At 54.3% G+C, this 21,032-nt stretch overlaps 1 protein-coding gene across 19 annotated transcripts in view; it reads left to right on the top strand.

Annotated features, from left to right (window-relative positions):
• The window catches only part of ptprfb (protein tyrosine phosphatase receptor type Fb), a 209,010-nt gene extending 188,407 nt beyond the window's left edge, over nt 1-20,603 (top strand). For all 19 annotated transcript variants that reach the window (XM_064338059.1, XM_064338058.1, XM_064338062.1 and 16 more), the window contains 11 exons: nt 7,000-7,123; nt 7,410-7,585; nt 9,800-9,919; nt 10,518-10,672; nt 11,250-11,535; nt 13,309-13,487; nt 15,057-15,183; nt 15,583-15,708; nt 16,934-17,088; nt 17,903-18,038; nt 18,765-20,603. In XM_064338059.1, the coding sequence (XP_064194129.1) occupies nt 7,000-7,123; nt 7,410-7,585; nt 9,800-9,919; nt 10,518-10,672; nt 11,250-11,535; nt 13,309-13,487; nt 15,057-15,183; nt 15,583-15,708; nt 16,934-17,088; nt 17,903-18,038; nt 18,765-18,833 (1,653 nt within the window). In that variant the 3' untranslated portion in view covers nt 18,834-20,603. The remainder of the gene's footprint in view (nt 1-6,999; nt 7,124-7,409; nt 7,586-9,799; nt 9,920-10,517; nt 10,673-11,249; nt 11,536-13,308; nt 13,488-15,056; nt 15,184-15,582; nt 15,709-16,933; nt 17,089-17,902; nt 18,039-18,764) is intronic.
• Nucleotides 20,604-21,032: the final 429 nt, after the last annotated feature.

The raw sequence follows: 21,032 nt of genomic DNA on the forward strand, positions 1-21,032 counted from the left end.
GCTCTCCCTCGCCTACCGCTCGCCTTCCTCTTCCTCAGAGGAGCTGCTCTTTCCTAGCCGCCGTCCGCAGGTGCCTCTCGCTCGCTCTCTGAGCTCTCCCTCGCTTCGCCGGAGAAGCACTTAATCGCACGATGGAGGGCGCTCGTTAGAGGCGTGTTACGTGTTCTCCTCATGACTGGCGCTTTATTCCCCCGTCATATTTTAGTCTTAATTTGTCGGGCGCACGAAACGGGGGGGGGGGATAAATGACTTAACGTTTTCGCTTCTAACGGGGCGCGCTCGTCAGACGGCGAGGTTTCGGCGCGGCGCGGTTAGCGGGAGCGTACGCAGGAGCCGCGCTGTTCCCACGACGCCGCCTCTCCGCGGCTTCCCTCCGCAGAGCCGGGCGGGGGGATCAGCGTTGTTGATGTCCTACAAAAGGAAGGAAATTTGCATTTAAAGTGGCGCATTTCCAGGGGGACCCCGCGCGGGAGCAAGAGGTTTGCTGTCTGCACGGGAGGAAGGGAGGGGGACGGGGGGGGGGGGCGGCATTAATTATAGCACAACATGTGGCCTTTTTAAATCCACTTGTGCTGCGCGCTCTCTCTCTTTGAGAATCCATCACAGCTAAACAAGCGTGCTCGTTTCTGCCCTGCCCCTTGCTAATAGCTTTTTTCTCTCACGTCTTTATTACGCTTTCATAGCTGCTCAGCCTCGCTCTCTTTCAGATGAAGGCTGTGCAGATGCCTCTTCTGGTCCCGCAGCCTCCGCTGTGAGCCCCCCCCCCCCCCCGTTAGGGTGGTGCTGTGTGTGCACTGTGGTGGAATGTGTGGAGCTGTACTGTTAAACAGACAACCCCCCCCCCCCTCCACCCCGCCCTCCCCCCAACCACCCGCCCACACCCCTGCCCACCCATCTGCGCACCCCAGGGGCACTGTAATTGGCTGGATTTGGAGTTGGCGGTGCGTGGCGGCTCGGTAAAGAAAACCCCAGATTTAAAGGGCGTTTTACATGTGTAACTCCAAACAGCGGGGGTACTCCAGACCTGCAGGCGTCCCCGTAGGCCATGTGCAGCTGGCGGCCCGGGGGGCAAGTGCAGCATGGGGCAAAGTGCTCTATTGGCTCTTTGTTAATTAAGAAGGAAAAGAATGTGTTATTCAGATGCATCAGAAATGCACTGTTTCCAGGTCAGCATACCCGCCCACTGGTGGCGGAGTAATCAGTCTGCATGTGTCTTATTTATGCGTTGCTTTGCAAACACTGTATAAACAACCTTCCCCACAATTTTTAAAAATGGTCTGGCCCCCATGAGAAAATGATCGAATAGCCCCGGCACAGAAACGGTCTGCCATTCCAGGACTGCCCCCCCTCCATTCCCAATACCAGCCACCACCACCCCCCCATTCCTAGTGCCACTCTCAGCAGCACCAGGGAGGACCAGCAGGAGAAATGGTACTGTAGTGTGTTAAGGATCGATCCCAGAATGCACTGCCCTGCCTGCCTGTGGAGAGGTGGAGCTGCAGGAGGGAGCGTTCCTGTCATGTGTGAGCGAGCTCTCCTCTTCCCTCGTGCAGATGAAGAGGGCTGTCTCCGCCCCCTCCTTCCACGGTCTCCTTAACGAAGAGCCGTCGCCATTAATCATGTGTGTCATCGCCTGCCCCGCCCCGTCCCGACCCCGCCGTCCCGCGGAAGCGGCAGACTGAGGCGCAGGCCACGCCCCCCGACCCCAGCGCAGGCGTGCTCCTCTCCCCTCCCCTTCTGTCGGGGAGCAAGCGGTCTCCCTCCCTCCATAAGCCTCTGATCAACGCCCGTAATGGCTCTGAGATTACTGTCAGGTGTGAGACTGCGGGACTGCCTCACCCCCCCCCCCATCGGCATGACAGATGGCTCCGCCCCCGCTCCTGCCTCGCGCGCGTCCGTCCCGCGGATTCCCCGGGCCACGTAGACGAGGCGCTGCCCCTCCCCTTTCAGATGAAGTGCACGTGGAGCACGTGGGGACCCCACATGTCCTGTGTACCCAGTGTTATACCAGGCCCCAAATGCAGGAATTTAACTACGGGGACTGTGACATGTAAAGTGGGGTGTCCACAGTGTCTATCAGACCCACACAAGCTGAGATCACGCTGCGTTGAGTGACTGTATTCCCCAGGGGTCCCGTAACTTGTGGGGGGAAAAAACTGTCTCGTTGTGCCAGATCAGTGCTATTGGTCGCTACCGCTACAATGGCAGCATTTGGCTGTTTTGACGTGGCGATTTGCTGATGTACTATCCGGCTTTTCATCTACGTGCAGCCGCTGGTCCGTTCTGAAGCGCAGGTGCCATAAATAACCGGCGCTCGCTGTCTGCTGCGCTCGCTGTCTGCTGCAGACGCCTTCACGGCTTGTTTCTGAATGAGAGACACAGCCGGCGGTGTCTGTGAGCCCCACACAGCCGGCGGTGTCTGTGAGCCCCACACAGCCGGCGGTGTCTGTGAGCCCCACACAGCCGGCGGTGTCTGTGAGCCCCGCACAGCCGGCGGTGTCTGTGAGCCCCACACAGCCGGCGGTGTCTGTGAGCCCCACACAGCCGGCGGTGTCTGTGAGCCCCACACAGCCGGCGGTGTCTGTGAGCCCCACACAGCCGGCGGTGTCTGTGAGCCCCGCTCTCCAGGACAAACTGTCAGCCCTCATCGATTCGCATATTCATCCCGCCGCTCAGCCGCGCGCTGCGGACCCCCCAGCGAGGTCCCAGCATGCCGTGCAGGCGAGCCGAGCAGGGAGGGAGTAGTCCGGCTGCGCCTTTGTGTGCCTGTACTGTAACGTGCGTTTATGTGACTGTGTGTGTCTGTGTGTGTGCGTGTACTGTACCGTGCGTTTGTGTCACTGTGTGTGTGTGTGTGTGTGTGTGTGTGTGTGTCTGTGTCTGTGACACGCTCTGGCCCTGACTGAGGATCTGGGCGTGTGTCGAGACTAAAGGAGGACATGTGACCCGTGACCTCGCTTGGGCGGATTCTCTCGGCAAAAGGGCGCACTTGGGCCCACCTGCTCGTTAAACGCAGACTGAATACCGATCGCAGGTCCAGTCTGGATGAACCGAACAGCCATCTGAGAGCATTAAGGAAATGATCATTAAACCAGGTTGCCGCTATTAAAACCAGCGCCAGGTATATGTGCTGCATATTGGTGTTTGGAATGTTTTGGACCAGCCATGGAAATGTGCCTCAGTTTTCTTTTGTTTTTTTTTTCAAATACTGTTTATGTAGTTGCCTCACATAAACAGTAGCACACGCACACACGTACAGTATACACACACACACACACACACACACGCACACACGTACAGTATACACACACACACACACACACACACACACACGTTTGAGGGGACAGATACAAGGTACCGCATAAACGTGGTTTTTAGGAGGAGAGCAGCGACTGATATCCGTGTCAGGCCTGCACATTCGCAGTAATGAGCTGTGTTTGTCATTCTGCAGGTGCAGCGGCTGGACTTAACAGCCTGTTAAATAGGACACGCGGTCCAGCCTGCTAAGCCGATTCGTTACCGCCAGCGTCGGGCCGCTGCCGGCGCGAGCGGCACGGGCGGCGGCGGCAGACGCAGCAGGCCCGCTCCGGGCCCTTCTCCGTCACTGTCTCGTTCGTCTCAGGCGTCCCCCACTGTCGCACAGCCGCGGTATATTTGGGCGCGCAAAGTCACCGTTCCTGTCCCCCGTCCCCCCCCCTCCCCCCCCCGTGGAGGACAAGCTGGATGTCAGAGAAAAGGTGCACAGTGACGCTTGATGTGACGTGCAGACGCCCCTAGAGACCTCCCACCTGTTCTGAAGCGGAGATTTGACATTTATCACATACACATCTCCTCCACAATTTCCCTCCGTAACGAGCTTCAAAAAGTCAAGGAAAAAGCACACAGACACGCATGAAAGGTTCGGTAGACACAGGTTGTTTAGAAACAGGTTGGGTTGACACAGCTTGTGTTGACTGGTTGGGTAGACACATGTTGGGTAGACGCAGATTGTTCAGACACAGGTTGGGTAGACTCAGGTTGGGTAAACACAGGTTTGGTAGATGCAGGTTGGGTTGACGCAGGTTGGGTATACGCAGGTTTTTTAAACGCAGGTTGGGTTGACACAGGTTATTCAGGTGGACCGCATTATCTCACTGGGTCAGGGTCTAGGAAGCACGCAGGTTGGAAGACCAGGAGATGAGGGACAGGAGGCTGGCTGGAGGAATGACAGGAGCAGACAGATCAGGCCCAGATTACATGCTGTTACTGAGGTGGAAGGAGGCGACTGATCGATACGTCACAGACAGTACGAGGGGGGAGGAGGGGGAGAGGCCGTGCGTCAGCACCTGCCTGCCTGCAGAAAGAGAGTGAGAAATTCAGTACCGCAGGGAATTGTTTTCTCCCTCTAAAAAAGATATGAACTGCTTTCCTTGCAAATTCATAAATAAAATATTTGCTTGTTTATTTGTCCATTAAATAGCGGAAATAAAGAAACCTGCAACTGGCCTGTCGAGAGTCAACCCCTTCATGATTTATATATAAAACTAATTAAACTATATGTGCAACGCTGTGCACTTGTAAATACAGGAGAATATCTGCTGAAGTAATTCAAGTTGAGTGTCTGACTCAAGGGTTTCAGCAGTTCACTCGTAGGATTTGAACCCACAGCCTGCTCATGGCCAAGGCTATGCGACGTTGCCACTGAAGGAACATGGCAGGTTTTTAAATGTATAACCACCTCCCAACCACTGACAGATGCAGCAGGTCTGTGTTTGTTACAGATGTATGTTACCATGTGTGCCAAGTTAACAGTCGCCACAGCAACAGCCCACAAGCGGAATGATGAAAAATTGCTACATGAGACAAACTTGAAATGCCTGAGGTGCCTCGCACAGCGATCGATTTATCTTGGTTTTTCCAATTACTGCAAGGTGAACCATGTGACTCCGTTCACCTCAAAATGGCAAACGTATAATATCCGGGACACAAACAGGATCTTAAAAATGGATTTAGATGATGGATTTATCTTGGTTTTTCATGCGTGTGAATGTAAATGCACGATTCGTTGCGCTCGTACACGGCGTACGGCCTAAAGCAGCGTTTGCTGCGTCTGCGTGGTTGTAAGCCGGGGGTGAAGGGACCGAAGGGAGAAGCGGTGCGTTAAACAGCCCTGCTCCAGTGAGGCCTTTACCGGGTGACATTACGAGCGCACGTTTGGGTTTATGAGGCCTCGCTGACGGGCGGCGAGTCCGTCCCTCCGCCCTCAGCTCCGCCGCGTCACGCCGCTCTGCTCAGCGCGCCCGTAAAACCCGCCGCGGTGCGGCTCGCCACGCCGGGACGGCGCGTTTGGCATCCGCGCGCGGCTCCTCTCTCCCCGCACCTCATGACACTGGAATAATGGAGTTGCCGGGGCCCCGGCGCAGACAGCCCCACTCTGTCATAACGGCGTAAGTGCTCCCCAAATGAGATCCCCGCCACTTAGCGGCGCACGCTAACATACGTCAGACCGGGCCGCATGCAAATCCACTCAGCCGCCGCGCCGAGCGGGGGCCATTTCTCACCCCAACCAGCGTGTTGTTGAGAGAGAGACAGATGCAGAGAGGGAGAGAGAGAGAGAGAGAGAGAGAGCGCGTTCTGCGTGGGTCCGCTGCGGTTGGAATTGTGTCAGCAGCGGAAACAACGTTATCTCAGCCGCGTTCCTTTAATCGTAACACAAATCGTGTGGGCTCGAGGTGGCTAGCGACAGGCCGCTCGGTTTGGGTTGGTTAACGGTGTTGGTGTGGGGGTTTGTTTGTCCGAGATCGGCCCTCTGGCGTCCTTGGTCTGAAGCCTTCCGCTCTTTCGTTCCACTCAGAGCTCCAGAGCGCCGCTCCTACTCACACGGGCCGAGAGCGCCGGCAGCCTTTGCAGGCGTAGCGTACGATCTGATCCCCCGCCTCATACACACCTACCAGGGAACGGTCCAGAGGAGGGCGTGGAGCGCTCGGTGGGGCTCGGAGGGGTGGACAGGTGTTACGCTCTAAAAAGTCGCTGTAGTGGTGACGTGCTGGTGAACGGCCTGCTGGGAAGTGTAGTCCTGGACCGGTAAACGGCCTCTTCTTCCCTGGATGCTTGTCTTTGATTCTGGAACGGAAGCGGCTGAGCTAAACCTGGCTGCTGTCGGCTCTGCGACGCCGTCCAGAAAGAGATCCCGGGGGTGAACTGTCAGGGCTAATATTTCCTTTTAGGAAAAGCCCTCGTGTGATTATGTCAGGCAGGCTTCGTGTCAAAGACGTGTGGAGAGAAAGAAGATGGCTTCCGTCACCGTGTGCGGAGAGCTGCAGGATGTCGGCAGCCTGACAGTGGTGATTTAGAGTGTTTAGTCAGCGAGACACTCGACAGGAGTAATGACCGGCAGTATGGAGCACAGTGTGAGCTCAGTATTCTGCAGGAACACTGCCTGTCCTGAAGATGGCAGTATAGAGCACCCTGTAGCTCTGATGGCAGTAGCGTTTAATACAGGCATTTATGAGACACTCTGCAGTAGTGCTGCTAGTGCTCCTGATTGTGCTGCTATTGTGGGAATGGCTTGCGCACCACCAGAGCCTGGCCCCCTGCTAGCATACAACACTCCTGAACTACAAAAAGAAACACCTGCAGCTCTTCTTCTTTTCAACTGCTGTAGCTGCCCCGCACGCGCTCCTTTCAGCTTGGCGCTGGAATTCGGCGGTCTCTTCCCCGGGGTCAGCGGACCGCACGGCGGTACACTCGCGGGCCGCTTTGGTGTGCGGATCGAGGTCCGCGTCCTCCGGGCCTGTTTTCAAACACTTCCCCACATCAAAGCGCTACAAGTGGGCCGGGAGAGGCCTCCTCTCTGAGCCCGGAGCCTCTCTCTCTCTCTCACACACTCACTCTGTCTCTCTCTCTCTCTCTCTCCACACACTCTGTCTCTCTCTCTCTCTCTCTCTCACACTCTGTCTCTCTCTCTCTCTCTCTCTCACACTCACACTGTCTCTCTCTCTCTCTCCGTCTCTCCTGCAGTCCATCGATCCCGGCCAGCAGTTCACCTGGGAGAACTCCAACCTGGAGGTCAACAAGCCAAAGAACCGCTATGCAAACGTCATCGCCTACGACCACTCCCGGGTCATCCTCACTTCCGTCGACGGTAAGCGGTTCCACCGGCGCTACCTTCGCGTCTCCTGCAGCTAGGAGTTAGCCTTTAGCACCCAGTCGGGCCTGGGAAAAGCAGTCCTCCCACTCTCTCAGAATAGCATAGCCTTGCCTTCGCATATTTTAGCACGGTTTTCCTCCTGTTGGCTAAATAAGACGCGCGGAAGCCTTGAACCGCTGCGTCTAGTGGGAGGTTTTGCAGACGCGGCGTTTCAGACGGACGCTCGCGTCCCGGTTCTGCCAGCGCGCCCCGTATGCATCTCTGTGCCCTCTCTCCTCAGCCGTGCCAGGCAGCGACTACATCAACGCCAACTACATCGACGGCTACCGCAAGCAGAACGCCTACATCGCCACGCAGGGCCCGCTGCCCGAGACCTTCAGCGACTTCTGGAGGATGGTGTGGGAGCAGAGGGCCAACACCATCGTGATGATGACCCGCCTGGAGGAGAAGTCCAGGGTGAGTGGAGCGCCGTGCCCCCCCATCCTCGTGCAACCCCCTCCGCGGGGCTGGACAGGCACCAGTCAGTCAGAGAGCGCGTGTCAGAAAGCGTGTGCTGGCGGCGGGTGACGCATCACACCCCTTAAACGCTCTGTCAGGCTGAGCCAGTCAGCGGCCGGGGCGGCGGCGGGAACCTTCTCAGCACCGATGAGGTGTCGCGTCTGACAGCGGGGCGGGGCGGGAGCGGCTCGCGTGTCCCGGAGCACCGCGCGCCCGGATCCTGACGCTCAGACGCGAGGTCTGATCAGGCTGCGGCGGGAGGAAGCGAGCCTTCGACGCGTGACGGGCGGGTAGCCGACAGGAAACACGCCCACCCCAGCTCGGCGGTGGCGGCAGGATAATGAGGCCCGCTGGTGAGGGGAGAGACGATGGCAGCCGGGTGAGGGGCTGAGCGCGGAGGTGTTCCCCCGTCCGTCTGCCTGTCAGATTCGGGCCGTCCCACCGCTGACACCATTGACCCCGGCAGGAGGACGGGAGGGTAACTGACGCCCCGGCCAGGATGCATAATTTAACGTCAGCGGTGTCCTCTGGCTCACGGGCAGCAAGCGAGAATGAAACGCGGCGCGAGCCTCACGCCACTGCAGTGCGGAGAGGAGTGCAGCGGAATTTCACACCGGGTCTCAAGGTCGCGACCCCCTGGGGTTCACATTACACACGTAATGATGTCAGCCTGCCGGACGCCACACAGCCACACTGCCGGCTCCTTTGAGTCTAGCGGGTCCCGTCATGGCGCACGTCCCTCCTCCCCTCAAACAGGGACCCAGGATCAGCCACCTGACCGCCCCCCACCCGCCCCCACTACTCTCACCCTCGCCGTCCCTCCCCCCGCCTCGCCCGCCCCGCTGCCCCTCTCGGAGCGGAGGCAATAAAGGGTCTAACCTCTCGGCCCCCGGCGGAAGGCTGAACAGGAAGCGCCGCGGCAGACGCTGAGAGAGAAGGGGGGGGGGGGCGCGCGACTCGCCGCTAAACGAAATGTCGCTCGGTCCCGTGACAGCCCACCCTGTAAATGTCAGCCCCCCCGGGGGCGCCCCCAATCAATGAAGCCGCGACTCGGACGTGTTATCCGGGGATTTCTCGCCTCCTTCCTCGCGAATCCTTTATCGGCGCCCGCCGCGGCGTACTGACGCGGGTCCGGACACAAATAACAGCGTGTGACACGCAGGACGCTGAGTGGCAGGTGGAGCGCGATTGGCCCGGGACGAGCTAATACTGGCGCGGAAGCTGGCGGCCTGGCGGGCGGTGCGGGAGTCTTTCAGGAGTCGTGCGGGACTTATGCGAGAGTCCTTCGGAAGTCGTGCAGGAGTCGTTCGGGAGTTGTTTGGGACTCGTTCGGGAGTCGTCGGAGTCGTTTGGAGTCGTTCGGGAGTCGTTTGGGAGTCGTTCAGGAGTCGTTTGGGAGTCGTTCGGGAGTCGTTTGGGAGTCGTTCAGGAGTCGTGCTAGCTCCATCGATCGGGGCTCATAAGCCCCGCGCTGCAGTGCAGGTGGCAGCCCTGCTGTCGAGTGCAGACGGCTCAGTCCTCCTCATGACCTTGTGCTGCAGAGTTACTCAGCACAGCACCCGGCTCTCTGATACACTGTTTACACACACCGACACACACGCACAAACATACACACGCTCACACACACACACACACACAAAAACGAGCACACACTCATTGGCTCACACATATAGTGTACAGACTCACTCGTACACGCACACTGACACATACACACTCACACACGGACACACACACACACACACACACACACACACACACACACCCCAAACACGCTCTCAGACGCCAGAGGAAGAGCAGAGCTGGCAGCCGGACCAAGGGCAGGCCTTTCTGCAGGGCTTTGACTCTGTGGAGCGAGTCCTCCATCTGTTCATCTTCAGCTAACTACGGCACTGTCTGCCCCCTACTGGCAGAGAGGCAGCGTTGCATGTCTACCCCTCCCTCCAGTCACATACCTAAAGAGGGAACACATGTTACTAAGACAAACTTTCACCCCTACCACAGGAAACATCAGATACATATTTAACCCTGCAGAACATGGCATGCACTGATGAGAGCCTGGTTGTTAGCCTGTCACTGACTGAATAAAAAGCAGGTGTTTCATGTAACTGTGCTAATGCTGATGTGTTAATGTGCTAATGCTAACGTGCTAATGCTAACGTGTGTGTCTGACAGGTTAAGTGTGACCAGTACTGGCCGGTCCGGGGCACAGAGACCTACGGCATGATTCAGGTCACCATGCTGGACACAGTGGAGCTGGCCACCTACAGCGTCCGCACCTTCGCCCTCTACAAGGTATGGCTTACCCGCAGGGGTCCCCAGCGTCGCCGTCCTTCACAGGTGTGCCTGCGCGGCTTCACAGGTGTGCCCGCGTAGCTTCACGTTTCTGTGTAGTATATAGCGTACATTTGCTTGCGTACGCCTGGTATATTGCCTGAGGCAGATGTATCTTGCCTAGTGCATTCCCAGGCCTGTCTCTACACAAGGCTGCTGGCGTGGAGATGGAATGCCCAGTCAGGCTCTCTCTCACCTCTGTTCCATTTCCTAATACACTGAAGCGCTGTTAAGATTTGACTTTGCAGTACGGTTAGCGCTCACCTCTCTCTCGTAAGAGCGCCCGCATCCTCGGCTGCTTCCAGAAAACCTCCCTGCCGAGACGCTTCCGCCCGCAAGGCCCTAAACGCACATTCGCTGCCCTCGTAGGCCGGAAATATAGATCTCCTCCCTCCCATAATTACATCAGCGCTAACGATCTCTGCGCGCCCTCGGGCCGTTCGTTTAGGCCTGCCGTTAGCGCCTGTGTGGGATTGTGGGTAGCCTGCAGTAGTACGTGCTGCGCGGCCGTCTCTGATGCCCAGCCGCCCCTCTCCTCTCCCCTCCTCTCCGTGTGCAGAACGGCTCCAGCGAGAAGAGGGAGGTGAGGCAGTTCCAGTTCATGGCCTGGCCCGACCACGGAGTGCCCGAGTACCCCACGCCCATCCTGGCCTTCCTGCGCAGGGTCAAGGCCTGCAACCCCGCCGACGCCGGGCCCATGGTGGTGCACTGCAGGTAGGCCTCCCCGCCGGCTGCTGGAAAACTGGGGGACAGGCTGCTTTGCTCTGCCATTGGATGCTGAGCACTGTGGGATGGGCTTCTTAGCTCTGCTCATTGGTCAGTGAAGTGATGCTGAATGCTTATGTTCTCTGCTCATTGGTCAGTGAGTTGATGTTTAGCACTGTGGGATGGGCTTCTTTGCTCTGCTCATTGGTCAGTGAAGTGATGCTGAATGCTTATGTTCTCTGCTCATTGGTCAGTGAGTTGGTGTTTAGCACTGTGGGATGGGCTTCTTTGCTCTGCTCATTGGTCAGTGAAGTGATGCTGAATGCTTATGCTCTCTGCTCATTGGTCAGTGAGTTGATGTTTAGCACTGTGAGATGGGCTTCTTTTCTGTCTTATTTTGGTCCTTGTGTGTTTGTCGTTCTCCCATCACTATGAGGGAGGAAGCTCATGGAGAAGTGTTATAATAAAAACTCAGACTTAGATTGTGTGGTTTGTTAACCTTTCTCTTCAATGTGTGCGTGTGTCTGTTTGTGTGCGTGTGCGTGTATGTGTGTGTGCGTGTGTGTGTGTGTGTGTGTGTGTGCAGTGCTGGTGTGGGCCGGACAGGGTGTCTCATAGTGATCGAGGCCATGCTGGAGCGCATGAAGCACGAGAAGTCGGTGGACATCTACGGTCACGTGACCTGCATGCGCTCCCAGCGCAACTACATGGTGCAGACGGAGGACCAGTACATCTTCATCCACGAGGCGCTGCTGGAGGCCGCCACCTGCGGCAACACCGAGGTCCCCGCCCGCAACCTGTACGCCCACATCCAGAAGCTCACCCAGGTCCCGCCCGGGGAGACCGTCACCTCCATGGAGCTGGAGTTCAAGGTAGCCTAGCCTGAGCGCGTTTCACTGCCGTAGCACGCGGTAGAGCTGGTTAGGTACGGGATCCCTTTATGCGGCCTGGCTTGGGCTTGTAAAGGGAAAGAAACAGTGTGCGCGCATAAATAAGCCTGAAACAAGGAGCGGACAGACAGCAAAGCAGATGGGTGGGCGGGGCATGGCAGTGGGCGGGGCATAGCAGGCATGTTTCTTATTGGAGGGAGCGTGGGAGCAGAGCACTGCTGCCTGTCTCCTGTTTTTTGGGGCTGGCGTTACCCCTGCAGATGCAGCTGTGGCTTAGTCTGGAGCTCACAAGCCCCGCTCTACAAAGCAGTTTCACAGACAGGAAGTAGCTCACCTGCGCAAATGCCTTGATTGTGCTGTACTTGAATGGTTCTTATTAACTATTGTTAGAATACAGCATGTACTTATTCCTAATAACATTGATTTCACCAAATCCTGAATGTGTTTACGCACTGCAGTCCACAGCATGCATTGCTTTTTTGCTTTTCATGTGGTTGTGAAGGCCTTCTGTATGTAGAAAGCACTCTGGGTGGGAAAAAAATATTTGTGACACAGCAGCAAAGCAGCCATGTGGATCTTTCTAGAACAAAAATGAATAACGCTAGATGAGTAGCAGTTGGCTGAAAAAGTGATTTAAACGACTTAATGGGATGCGAAGAGCTTCCTTTTCCATTTGAATCCATTCGTTTTTAATTCTGTTTCACTGTGTCTAAATGTGGCCAATTACGGCTGAATCAACAAACATTAGCGCGACACGATTATAGCGATTTCAGCAGCGGATATTTTGTTTGGTCGGGAAGCTGTATTTACGACAGCATCCTTAAAGCACTGCAGTCCCAGGAAAAGCTGAGCCACGGGCTGTGTTGTAAGGACATTGCGCGCTGTAGTGCGTTATGAAGATTTAGAGTATACAATTAAATTTCACACAAAAAAGTTGATACAATTAGCATTGCTACTGGAGACGGTCCTGATTGTAAAAACGGGTGGGCAGCTGCCTCCCTGGTACGGCACAGCCCCCAAACAGAGACGAGTAAAGAGCTTCTCCACACGGGCTTGTGGGATAGAGGGCGAGAAACCAGCCGGTTTGACAGGATCGCTTATAATTCTGCCCCAGCACATCCAATCCACCCGAGGAACCGGATCAGACCGCTCCGCTCCAGCGCGCCCCTCCCGTCCCCCGCACCCGGGCAGCCCGCCCCTCACCCCCAGCCCCCCCCCCCCTCAAAACAAGCCCCCGTGCTAGCCAGGGTCTTCCTGCGGGACGCCCCATCAGCCCAAATTACAGGGATCAAACATGTTGTGCGAGGAGGATAATTGCGGATCCGGAGCGGGGGTAATGAAGTTCTGATGCTGGCGAGCCGCTGATGCGTTTTGCCAGCAGTTGTGATGTTTTCTGCGCCTGCTCCAGCTGTAGAGAAATCACATCAGGGCCCATCATGCATAGCTCCCCCAGTACTTCAGAAGGAAGCTGGAGCGCTTTTTGTTTTGTTTTGGTGTGATTTTTTTAGGCTGTGTAGTGCAGTGTGTTTGTTCCACTCTTATGTGGAGCATATGGATGCTCGCCTCTGTGTTTGTAGAGGGATGAGAGAGGCTGGCGCTCTGTGGAAATTGTCTACATGTGTTTTTACTGTAGGGGAAGCGTGCAGGGAGGAGATTAAACGCTGCATTTAAATTTCAGAGAGCTACTTGGGGTTTTAGGAACTTGTGTTGCGTGCTACATTAAAACCGTTGCACCCCCCCCTCCCAAAAACGCAGAGACTGGCCAACTCCAAAGCACATACCTCAAGATTCATCAGTGCCAACCTGCCCTGCAACAAGTTTAAGAACCGGCTGGTGAACATCATGCCCTTCGAGTCCACCCGCGTGTGCCTGCAGCCCATCCGGGGCGTGGAGGGCTCCGACTACATCAACGCCAGCTGCATCGACGGATACAGGTACGGCCCGTGCGTGCGTGTGTGTGCGTGCGTGTGCGTGCGTGTGCCTGTGTGTGTGTGTGTGTGTGTGTGTATTTCATATGCATATCAGTGTGTCATATCAGTGCTGTCACCTCTGTGCTCTTTGCTTGTCGCTGCTAGCTTGGCTGTAGATTCTGGAAAGCGGAAGAGCTGACAAGCTGTTCTCTGGTGAAGCACGCGATGCCAAGGGTCACCTTTTTATCTGCCTGAAGTTATCCGGTCAGGTTCTCACAGACATGGGTCAGAGGAAGACTAAGACACTAGTAGGACACTTAATGTGCAGCTTAACAGTCTTACAGTCAGCAGGGAGGCCAGAGCGTTTGGCTCTGTGAGGGAAAAGGCGCAGAGAGCTGTGTTTTTCCCAGCTTAGCCGCCTGCCTTCTTCAGTCAGGAGCTATTCTGTGTTTACGGGCTGCTCTGTCCATATGTCTGCCTCATTCGCTGCTGCCATTAAGCGAGCGGTCGACAGCCCCAGCGCCTCCCTCAAACAGCGAGGAGGCGCGTTTATGGAGGTGTTATCGGCGTTCCTCCTCCGCGCCGGCCAGGAACGGGCCTTTTAACGCGCCTCCTCCTTCTGTTCGGCACGTCAGCGCCCGCCCCGACGCTGTACCAGAGGACAATAAACACGTTTGTACAGAGGGAGGGAGAGAGAGAGAGGGAGAGAGAGAGAGAGAGAGGCTTTCTCCCCATGAGGGCTCTGGATAAATGGCACCCTTGCTTGGCTGAGGGGCTGAGGGGCCGGGTGAAGGAGAGCGTCCCGGGTTGGAGCGCAGCCTGGGCTCTGTCTTATCGTATTAGAACTGAACGAGCGCCACCGCAGAGACGGGCTCCCCTTTATCCCAGAGTAAATACAATTATCCCGAAGACTAATTGCGATTATTCCCAGAGCGAAGGCGTTTAAACGAAGAGCTTTGTTAAACTCAGCAGCCGCAGAGCGCTCGGGTGTGTGCTGCTGGAGCGGTGCGCTTTCTCTCCCGGTCAGAAACGGTCTGTTCTTAACGCGCCCTGATCAGTCCCGCCGCCCTCCTGTAGGGGGAGACTGGGTGCTGGCGTGGCTGACCTCTGTGTGTGCTCGGCCTTCCTCCTCCTCCTCCTGTAGCTCCTCTTCCTCTTATGTGTGTGTGTGCGTGCGAGTGTGTGTGTATGTGTGTGTGTGTGCGTGTGTGTGTGTATGTGCATGTGTGTGTGTATGGGTGGCTGCATATGAGTGTGGGGGTGTGGTCCAGAGCAGGTCACAGTCTGCAGGTTTGCTGTTATTACTCCCTCCCGCTGCGCCTTCATAAGCTGCTCTCTCTGTCATGTGCAGGAGAGCGGGGGCAGCTTGCGTCACTCTCTCTCTCATTCTCCCTCTCTTTTCCTCTCTCTCTCTCTCTCTCTCTCTGTCTAATTCTCTCTCACTCATTCTCACTCGCTTTCTTGCGTGCTCTCTCAGAGCTGTGCTGCCCTCTGCTGGCAGATAGCATGAACTGCGCCTGTCATTATGTCTGTACCTTGGTGCACATGAGCATTAGGTCCCAGCCCCTCAGCGTGGGTTCCCTGTGTCCGCAGGCAGCAGAAGGCCTACCTGGCCACACAGGGCCCGCTGGCCGAGACCACGGAGGACTTCTGGAGGATGCTGTGGGAGCACAACTCCACCATCGTGGTGATGCTGACCAAGCTGAGGGAGATGGGCCGGGTGAGTGTGCCTCCGCCGTTCCTCTGCTGTTCTCTGCTTCTCCTCTGCTGCTCCTCTGCTGTTCTTCCACTGTTCCTCTGCCATTCCTTCACTGTTCCTCCACTTTTCCTCTACTGTTCTTCTGCTGTTCCTCTACTGTTTTTCTGCTGTTCCTCTGCTGTTCCTCTACTGTTTTCCTGCTGTTCCTCAGCTGTTCAGAGCAGTTAAAGCCTCCAGCTCTGCTGCGAAGGTTGACCGCGCCCTCGATAGCACCGTCTCCTGGCAGGCTGCAGCAAACCCTGCCAGCCCTGGCCGGAGAGCAGGGCCCGAATGACAGCATGAGACCCCAGCAGCACCCCCCTGCGCTCACTAACCTGGAGCCCCCTCCCCGTCCCCCTCCCCCTCTCTCTCTCTCCGTAGGAAAAGTGCCATCAATACTGGCCCGCCGAGCGCTCAGCCCGCTACCAGTACTTTGTGGTGGACCCCATGGCTGAGTACAACATGCCCCAGTACATCCTGAGGGAGTTCAAGGTCACTGACGCCAGGGTAGGTCACCTGACTTCCCACTGCAGCAGTGCCGTGCTGCGGATAAGCTGTGCGGATGCAGCCGTATGCTTTTCCGTATTTTTCCACCGCAATGCTGCGCAGTACAGTGGGTGTTTTCTGTTTAGAAACCGCGAGGCCTTTTTAGAAATTACTGCTGTTATTTATGCAGTAGTGGCAGGGATTAATATGATGTTAATAAAGGCGTTTATGTTGTGTTTGTATAATGTAGACCTGTGCCAGTACATTTTTAGAAGAGTCTGGGTAGATACTGTTTGTGCTTTTAAAGAAATGAGTCTCATCTGGGAATGGATGATGGAAGCCCCAGAAATGCTGCACTTCTCTAAAAATAGGCTGCAGGGCTGCCTTATACTCCTACCTGTCACACCCGTTCATGTGCACCATATGGGCATTAGCCTGTAGACATGCTAATGTGTGTGTGTGTGTCTGAGTGTGTGTGTGTGTGTGTGCACTGATACGAGCAGTGTTGACTGTAGCCTGAGGGCTGGTCCACTGCAGTGCTGGAAAAGCCCTCGGTGGGGACTCCTCCGAGCCTCTCTCTCTCCCAGTCTCAGCACACAGACAAACAAACACATCAGCCAGCAACACGTTGGCAGTGGCACAGCTCAAAGATTTACTCTGCCGTTGTCGTACGCCTGCTTTTACCACATGCTCTACCGTTTACCTCACTTAAAAACACTCCAAATTACTAATGACTCCCTCTCAATTACACTGGAGGACTATCCCGTTGGACATGAACACTGTCTGATAGAGAAGTCCAGCCTAGTGTGCAATACATTCCTGAAGGTAACTGCCAAACCTTCCGGACTTATTTTTGGATTCAGATTTTGTGGCTGATTTTCGTCTCTCTATTCCAGCAATTCACAGCTTCAGAAGCTGGCACTTCACATTTTGCATTTTGCTCGATCTTTAGGAAAATCACACTGGCGTTTCTCCGCCTTTCAAACCGTCAGTTTGTGCTTTTGGGCGGTTTTGTGTGTCGGAGGAGCGGCGAGGAGGGAGGGAGGGAGTTAGACAGAAGCTGAAGTGCTGCTGTACCTCGGGTCTCTGAAGCAATGGAAGCTGGAGATGTTCTGTAATCTGTGGTGGAGCACGGGCATGCGGTGCGTTGCGTTTGAGCCGCCGCTCACCGCGGTCAGAGAGGGGCACAGGAATGACGGTGGCGACTGGCGGCGTCCCCTCACTCGAACTCTCATTGGCCCTGCAGGACGGCCAGTCCCGGACCATTCGTCAGTTCCAGTTCACCGACTGGCCCGAGCAGGGCGTGCCAAAAACCGGCGAGGGGTTCATCGATTTCATTGGCCAAGTGCACAAAACCAAGGAGCAGTTTGGACAAGATGGACCAATCACTGTGCATTGCAGGTGAGGCCTACTAACAGTGTCACTGACGTGCAGATGAGTGGCTTTCATTAGTGATCGCTTTTGAAAAGCGTGTAATCACTTGTGAAATCGTATCTTCTATCGTATCCTGCATTGATTGCTGATCATTTGAAGCTGAGGTAAATCGTAATGCTACAGGTTATTATTTAATCTTTTTTTGAGTCTGATTAGTTTGGCTGCCTGATACTAATCAAGCAATCAAGTACGGGAATTTAGTAGAGCAGCAAATTAGGCTGCCCTGCGCATATGTGCTAACAGTGTATTATTTAAAGTGTGTGTGTGTTTAGAAACCCATCAGTTTAATTAAACTGTTCCTCTTGGGTTCATAAACAAATACACTACAATTACATCTTAACATGGGCTGCAATACACTGAACATAATGTGTGCGTAAAGTAATAGTGTGAAAATTTCACACAAATGGCCACAGTATTAGCTGCACTTGCATCTTAATCATCTTTCTAAAAACTAGCAGAGCTGTGGGCTAGTGCCAGTGGACCGCTGTGTGTGCAGTGATATGTGCGGGACGGCGTGCATGTGCCATACGTGCGGTATGGCGTGTAATGCATGTGCCATACGTGCGGTATGGTGTGTAATGCTTGTTGCATACGTGTGGATATGCGTGAGCATGTGCATACGTGTGCGGTGCTGACGTTGGCTGTGTCATACGGGTAGGTGGTAACGCGTGTGTCATACGTGTGGGACGGTGCGTAACGCGTGTGTCATACGTGTGTAACGGTGCGTAACGCGTGTGTCATACGTGTGTAACAGTGCGTAACGCGTGTTCTCCCGCCGCAGTGCTGGCGTGGGCAGGACGGGAGTCTTCATCACCCTGAGCATCGTGCTGGAGAGGATGAGGTACGAGGGCGTGGTGGATCTCTTCCAGACCGTCAAGACGCTGCGCACCCAGCGGCCCGCCATGGTGCAGACAGAGGTAGGCTCATCCGGGGGCGTGGCCTGGGGGGGGGGGGTTTGGGGGGGCTGAGGTGGACCAATGGGAGAGGCTAACATATTTGTAGGGGCGGGGTTAGGGCAGGGAAAGGAGTATGTGAGGAGTTAGGTGAAGAGTGATGGAGTTAGGTGGTGGAGCCCGACAATGGGACACAAGCATAATATATAATGCATTATTAACTGTGTAGTATTACATAATTAACTGTGTGTAATTACTGTGCAGTATTACACTCTTATCGCTCTGGATAAGAGCGTCTGCCAAATGCCTGTAATGTAATGTAATATGCTGTAACAGGGCTGGTCAACCCTGGCCCTGGAGGTCTGCAAGGTCTGCTGCTTTCTGCTGTCAACTTAAAATGAGCCACCCACCCACGCGCACTTCAGCCAAACACGTCTTCCAGTTCACAGACATGCAGATCAGATTCAGAAGTAGGAATGTCTTTGCAGTTGCATTAGCACGATAGCTGGCTGGGTAACTGGGTGGCTGAGCTCAGTTGCCAAATTTGTAAAAGAGGCTGGCGGCTCGCGATTTGCTGAAGTGTGGGGGGGTGGGGAAGCCTCCCAGGCTGCAAGCTCAGAGTCGACCGTTAGAGCAAAAAAACTCTATTGGGCACACAAGCCCAATTTAGACCAATAGAATCAGGTGAGCCCAGTTGTATTCCCAGTGGCGTTGGGTTTGTGACGGCCATGTTCTCCGTCTGTTTCCCAGGACCAGTACCAGCTGTGCTACAGGGCAGCGCTGGAGTACCTGGGGAGCTTCGATCACTATGCAACGTAACCGGTCCTGGACCCGCCCGCCAAACCCGCCAGGGGTGCCAAGTGTTCCTTCTGAGCCATGCCCGCCCATCTGATTGTGTACAGAGAGCTGCCAGAGAGGGGGATGATGGGAAGGCTGGCCCCGCCTTCAGTCGAGGCAGTCCGCCTGGACTGGCACACCCAGACCGCTTTTAACCCCCTGAGAAAGCCCCCCCCCCCTCGCTTTCAGCCACACCCCTCCTTCTCCTTCCTACACTGCACACAGCATCCCTCATTGGCTGCTGTGTGCCACTGGTAGCACTAAAATATTACTGGCATTTTTTTTACCCATATCATTATTATTATTATTTTATTATTATTACCATTATTAAAATAATATTATTATTATTATTATTTAGATTTTTTTATAATCATTTAACTTTTTTTAGTCTTAACAGCCTGGAAAATGGGTCTGTAAATTTTCTATAATTGTATTATTTTTGTTAATTTTTTTATTTTATTTTTTTGTATGTTATTTCTTGTTTATAGCACAAGGGGCGTGTGTTTTTAACATGTCTCTAGGTACTAATACTGGAGAACCTGGGTTCTCTGAGCTGCTGTCCGGTAATTTTTCACCATGATTTTGTTTTCTGCCATTTTTTGTTTTTTTTTGTCATGTGTCTAATCAGTCCTGCCCATCGGAATGGGGGATAACTCTTCTAGGCCTTTTCACTTCCTCTTTCTTCATAAAAGGAAATGAATCTGAGAAATTACATGATAATATATGACAGAGTTAAGAGGTACTATATGAAACCATTAGGTACGGGAAAAGTGAATGAACTAAAGAGACGAAATCAGCCGTGTACAGATTTTAGCTTTGTTTCTCAGTAGCTGATAACTATGATTTCAGAAGAAAACCTTCTCGCCCAAAGAGACTGATCGCTGTTGGGCAAACTGTGGCAGAAGGATCAGTTCCTTCTTGTTCCCCCGACACAGCCAATGACAGCCATCGTTCCCCAGACAACCAACCAACCAACCAACCAACCCCTAATACCCTGCCTCCCCTCCCCCCACACAAACCACCCCCCGGGCTTTCCTGGTCACAAAGCATCACGTTTGTTGCTGGGAGAAACCGCACTGGCCACAACCACAACTGAGAAAGGGCATGACAAGGAGGCAGGGGCAACAGCTTCCACCTGACACCTGTACAGTAACCACCATCTTCCAGGGAGCAAGAGAATTCTTTTTTTCCCCTTGGACTGGCCTGCTATTATTTTTATAAATATATAAATATATATATACACATATACACTTGTCGCCACTCCGCGACAGCGTCAATTATTGTTAAATAACCCACAAATAATCCTGGATTTTCTTGACAAACCAACCATGGGGATAAGAACAAGAAAAGACTTGTCATTGAATATGTATTAATGGTACAATGTTATAACTACTGTATTATCATTGCACCCACTGAGACCCCGGGAGGACGGTCTCCTGCGATGGGGCGAGGCAGCACAAACCCGACGACGGAGGATTTTTACGTCGAATCGAAACGCGTCTCCTCGACGGCCAAAAATAACACAGGGAGAGAGAGAGAGAGAGAGAGAGAGAGAGAGAGCGAGGAGGATTTGGTCCGAGGGGCTGAAACGTCACTGAAGCGTTCATTTTTACCTTGTGTATGCATAGTGCTGTTGGGGTTCAATCTGTTGTATACACAGTCTGTTTTCTATTTGTTAATAATAAAAAAAGGAAAAAAAAGATGTCAGAAAACCTCCTTGATGTTAATAAAGTTGAATAATTGGGTTTTGTACAGCTGCGTTCGGCTCATTTCCATCTTGACTTGGGGTCCTGTGATCCACAGGTCACATGCTCATTTCCTGTCCTCGGTGTTCATTGTAGTTCTTCTGTCTGGGAGAAAGCCAGTACTATCCTCCTGTCATCCATCAGTTAGCCAATTAGACGGTCCTCCAGTCATCTTGCAGTAATCAGCCAATCTGATGGTTCTCCAGTTGTCCTGCAGTCAGCCAATGTTATGGTCTTCCAGTCAGCTTGCAGTCGTCAGCCAATCAGATGGTCCTCCAGTCATCCTGCAGTCATCAGCCAATCGGACGGTCTGGATGGAGAGCAAAGCTGCTGTCCAGCTGCCTTCAGGCCCTGGAACCCAGCGTAGAGGAGAAAGAGAGGTTGGGTCTATATTCATTAAAGGGTCTCAGAGCAGGACGTGCCCCATAGCTCATAA

Source organism: Anguilla rostrata, chromosome 6, assembly GCF_018555375.3.
Source record: "Anguilla rostrata isolate EN2019 chromosome 6, ASM1855537v3, whole genome shotgun sequence".
NCBI classification, from domain to species: domain Eukaryota; kingdom Metazoa; phylum Chordata; class Actinopteri; order Anguilliformes; family Anguillidae; genus Anguilla; species Anguilla rostrata.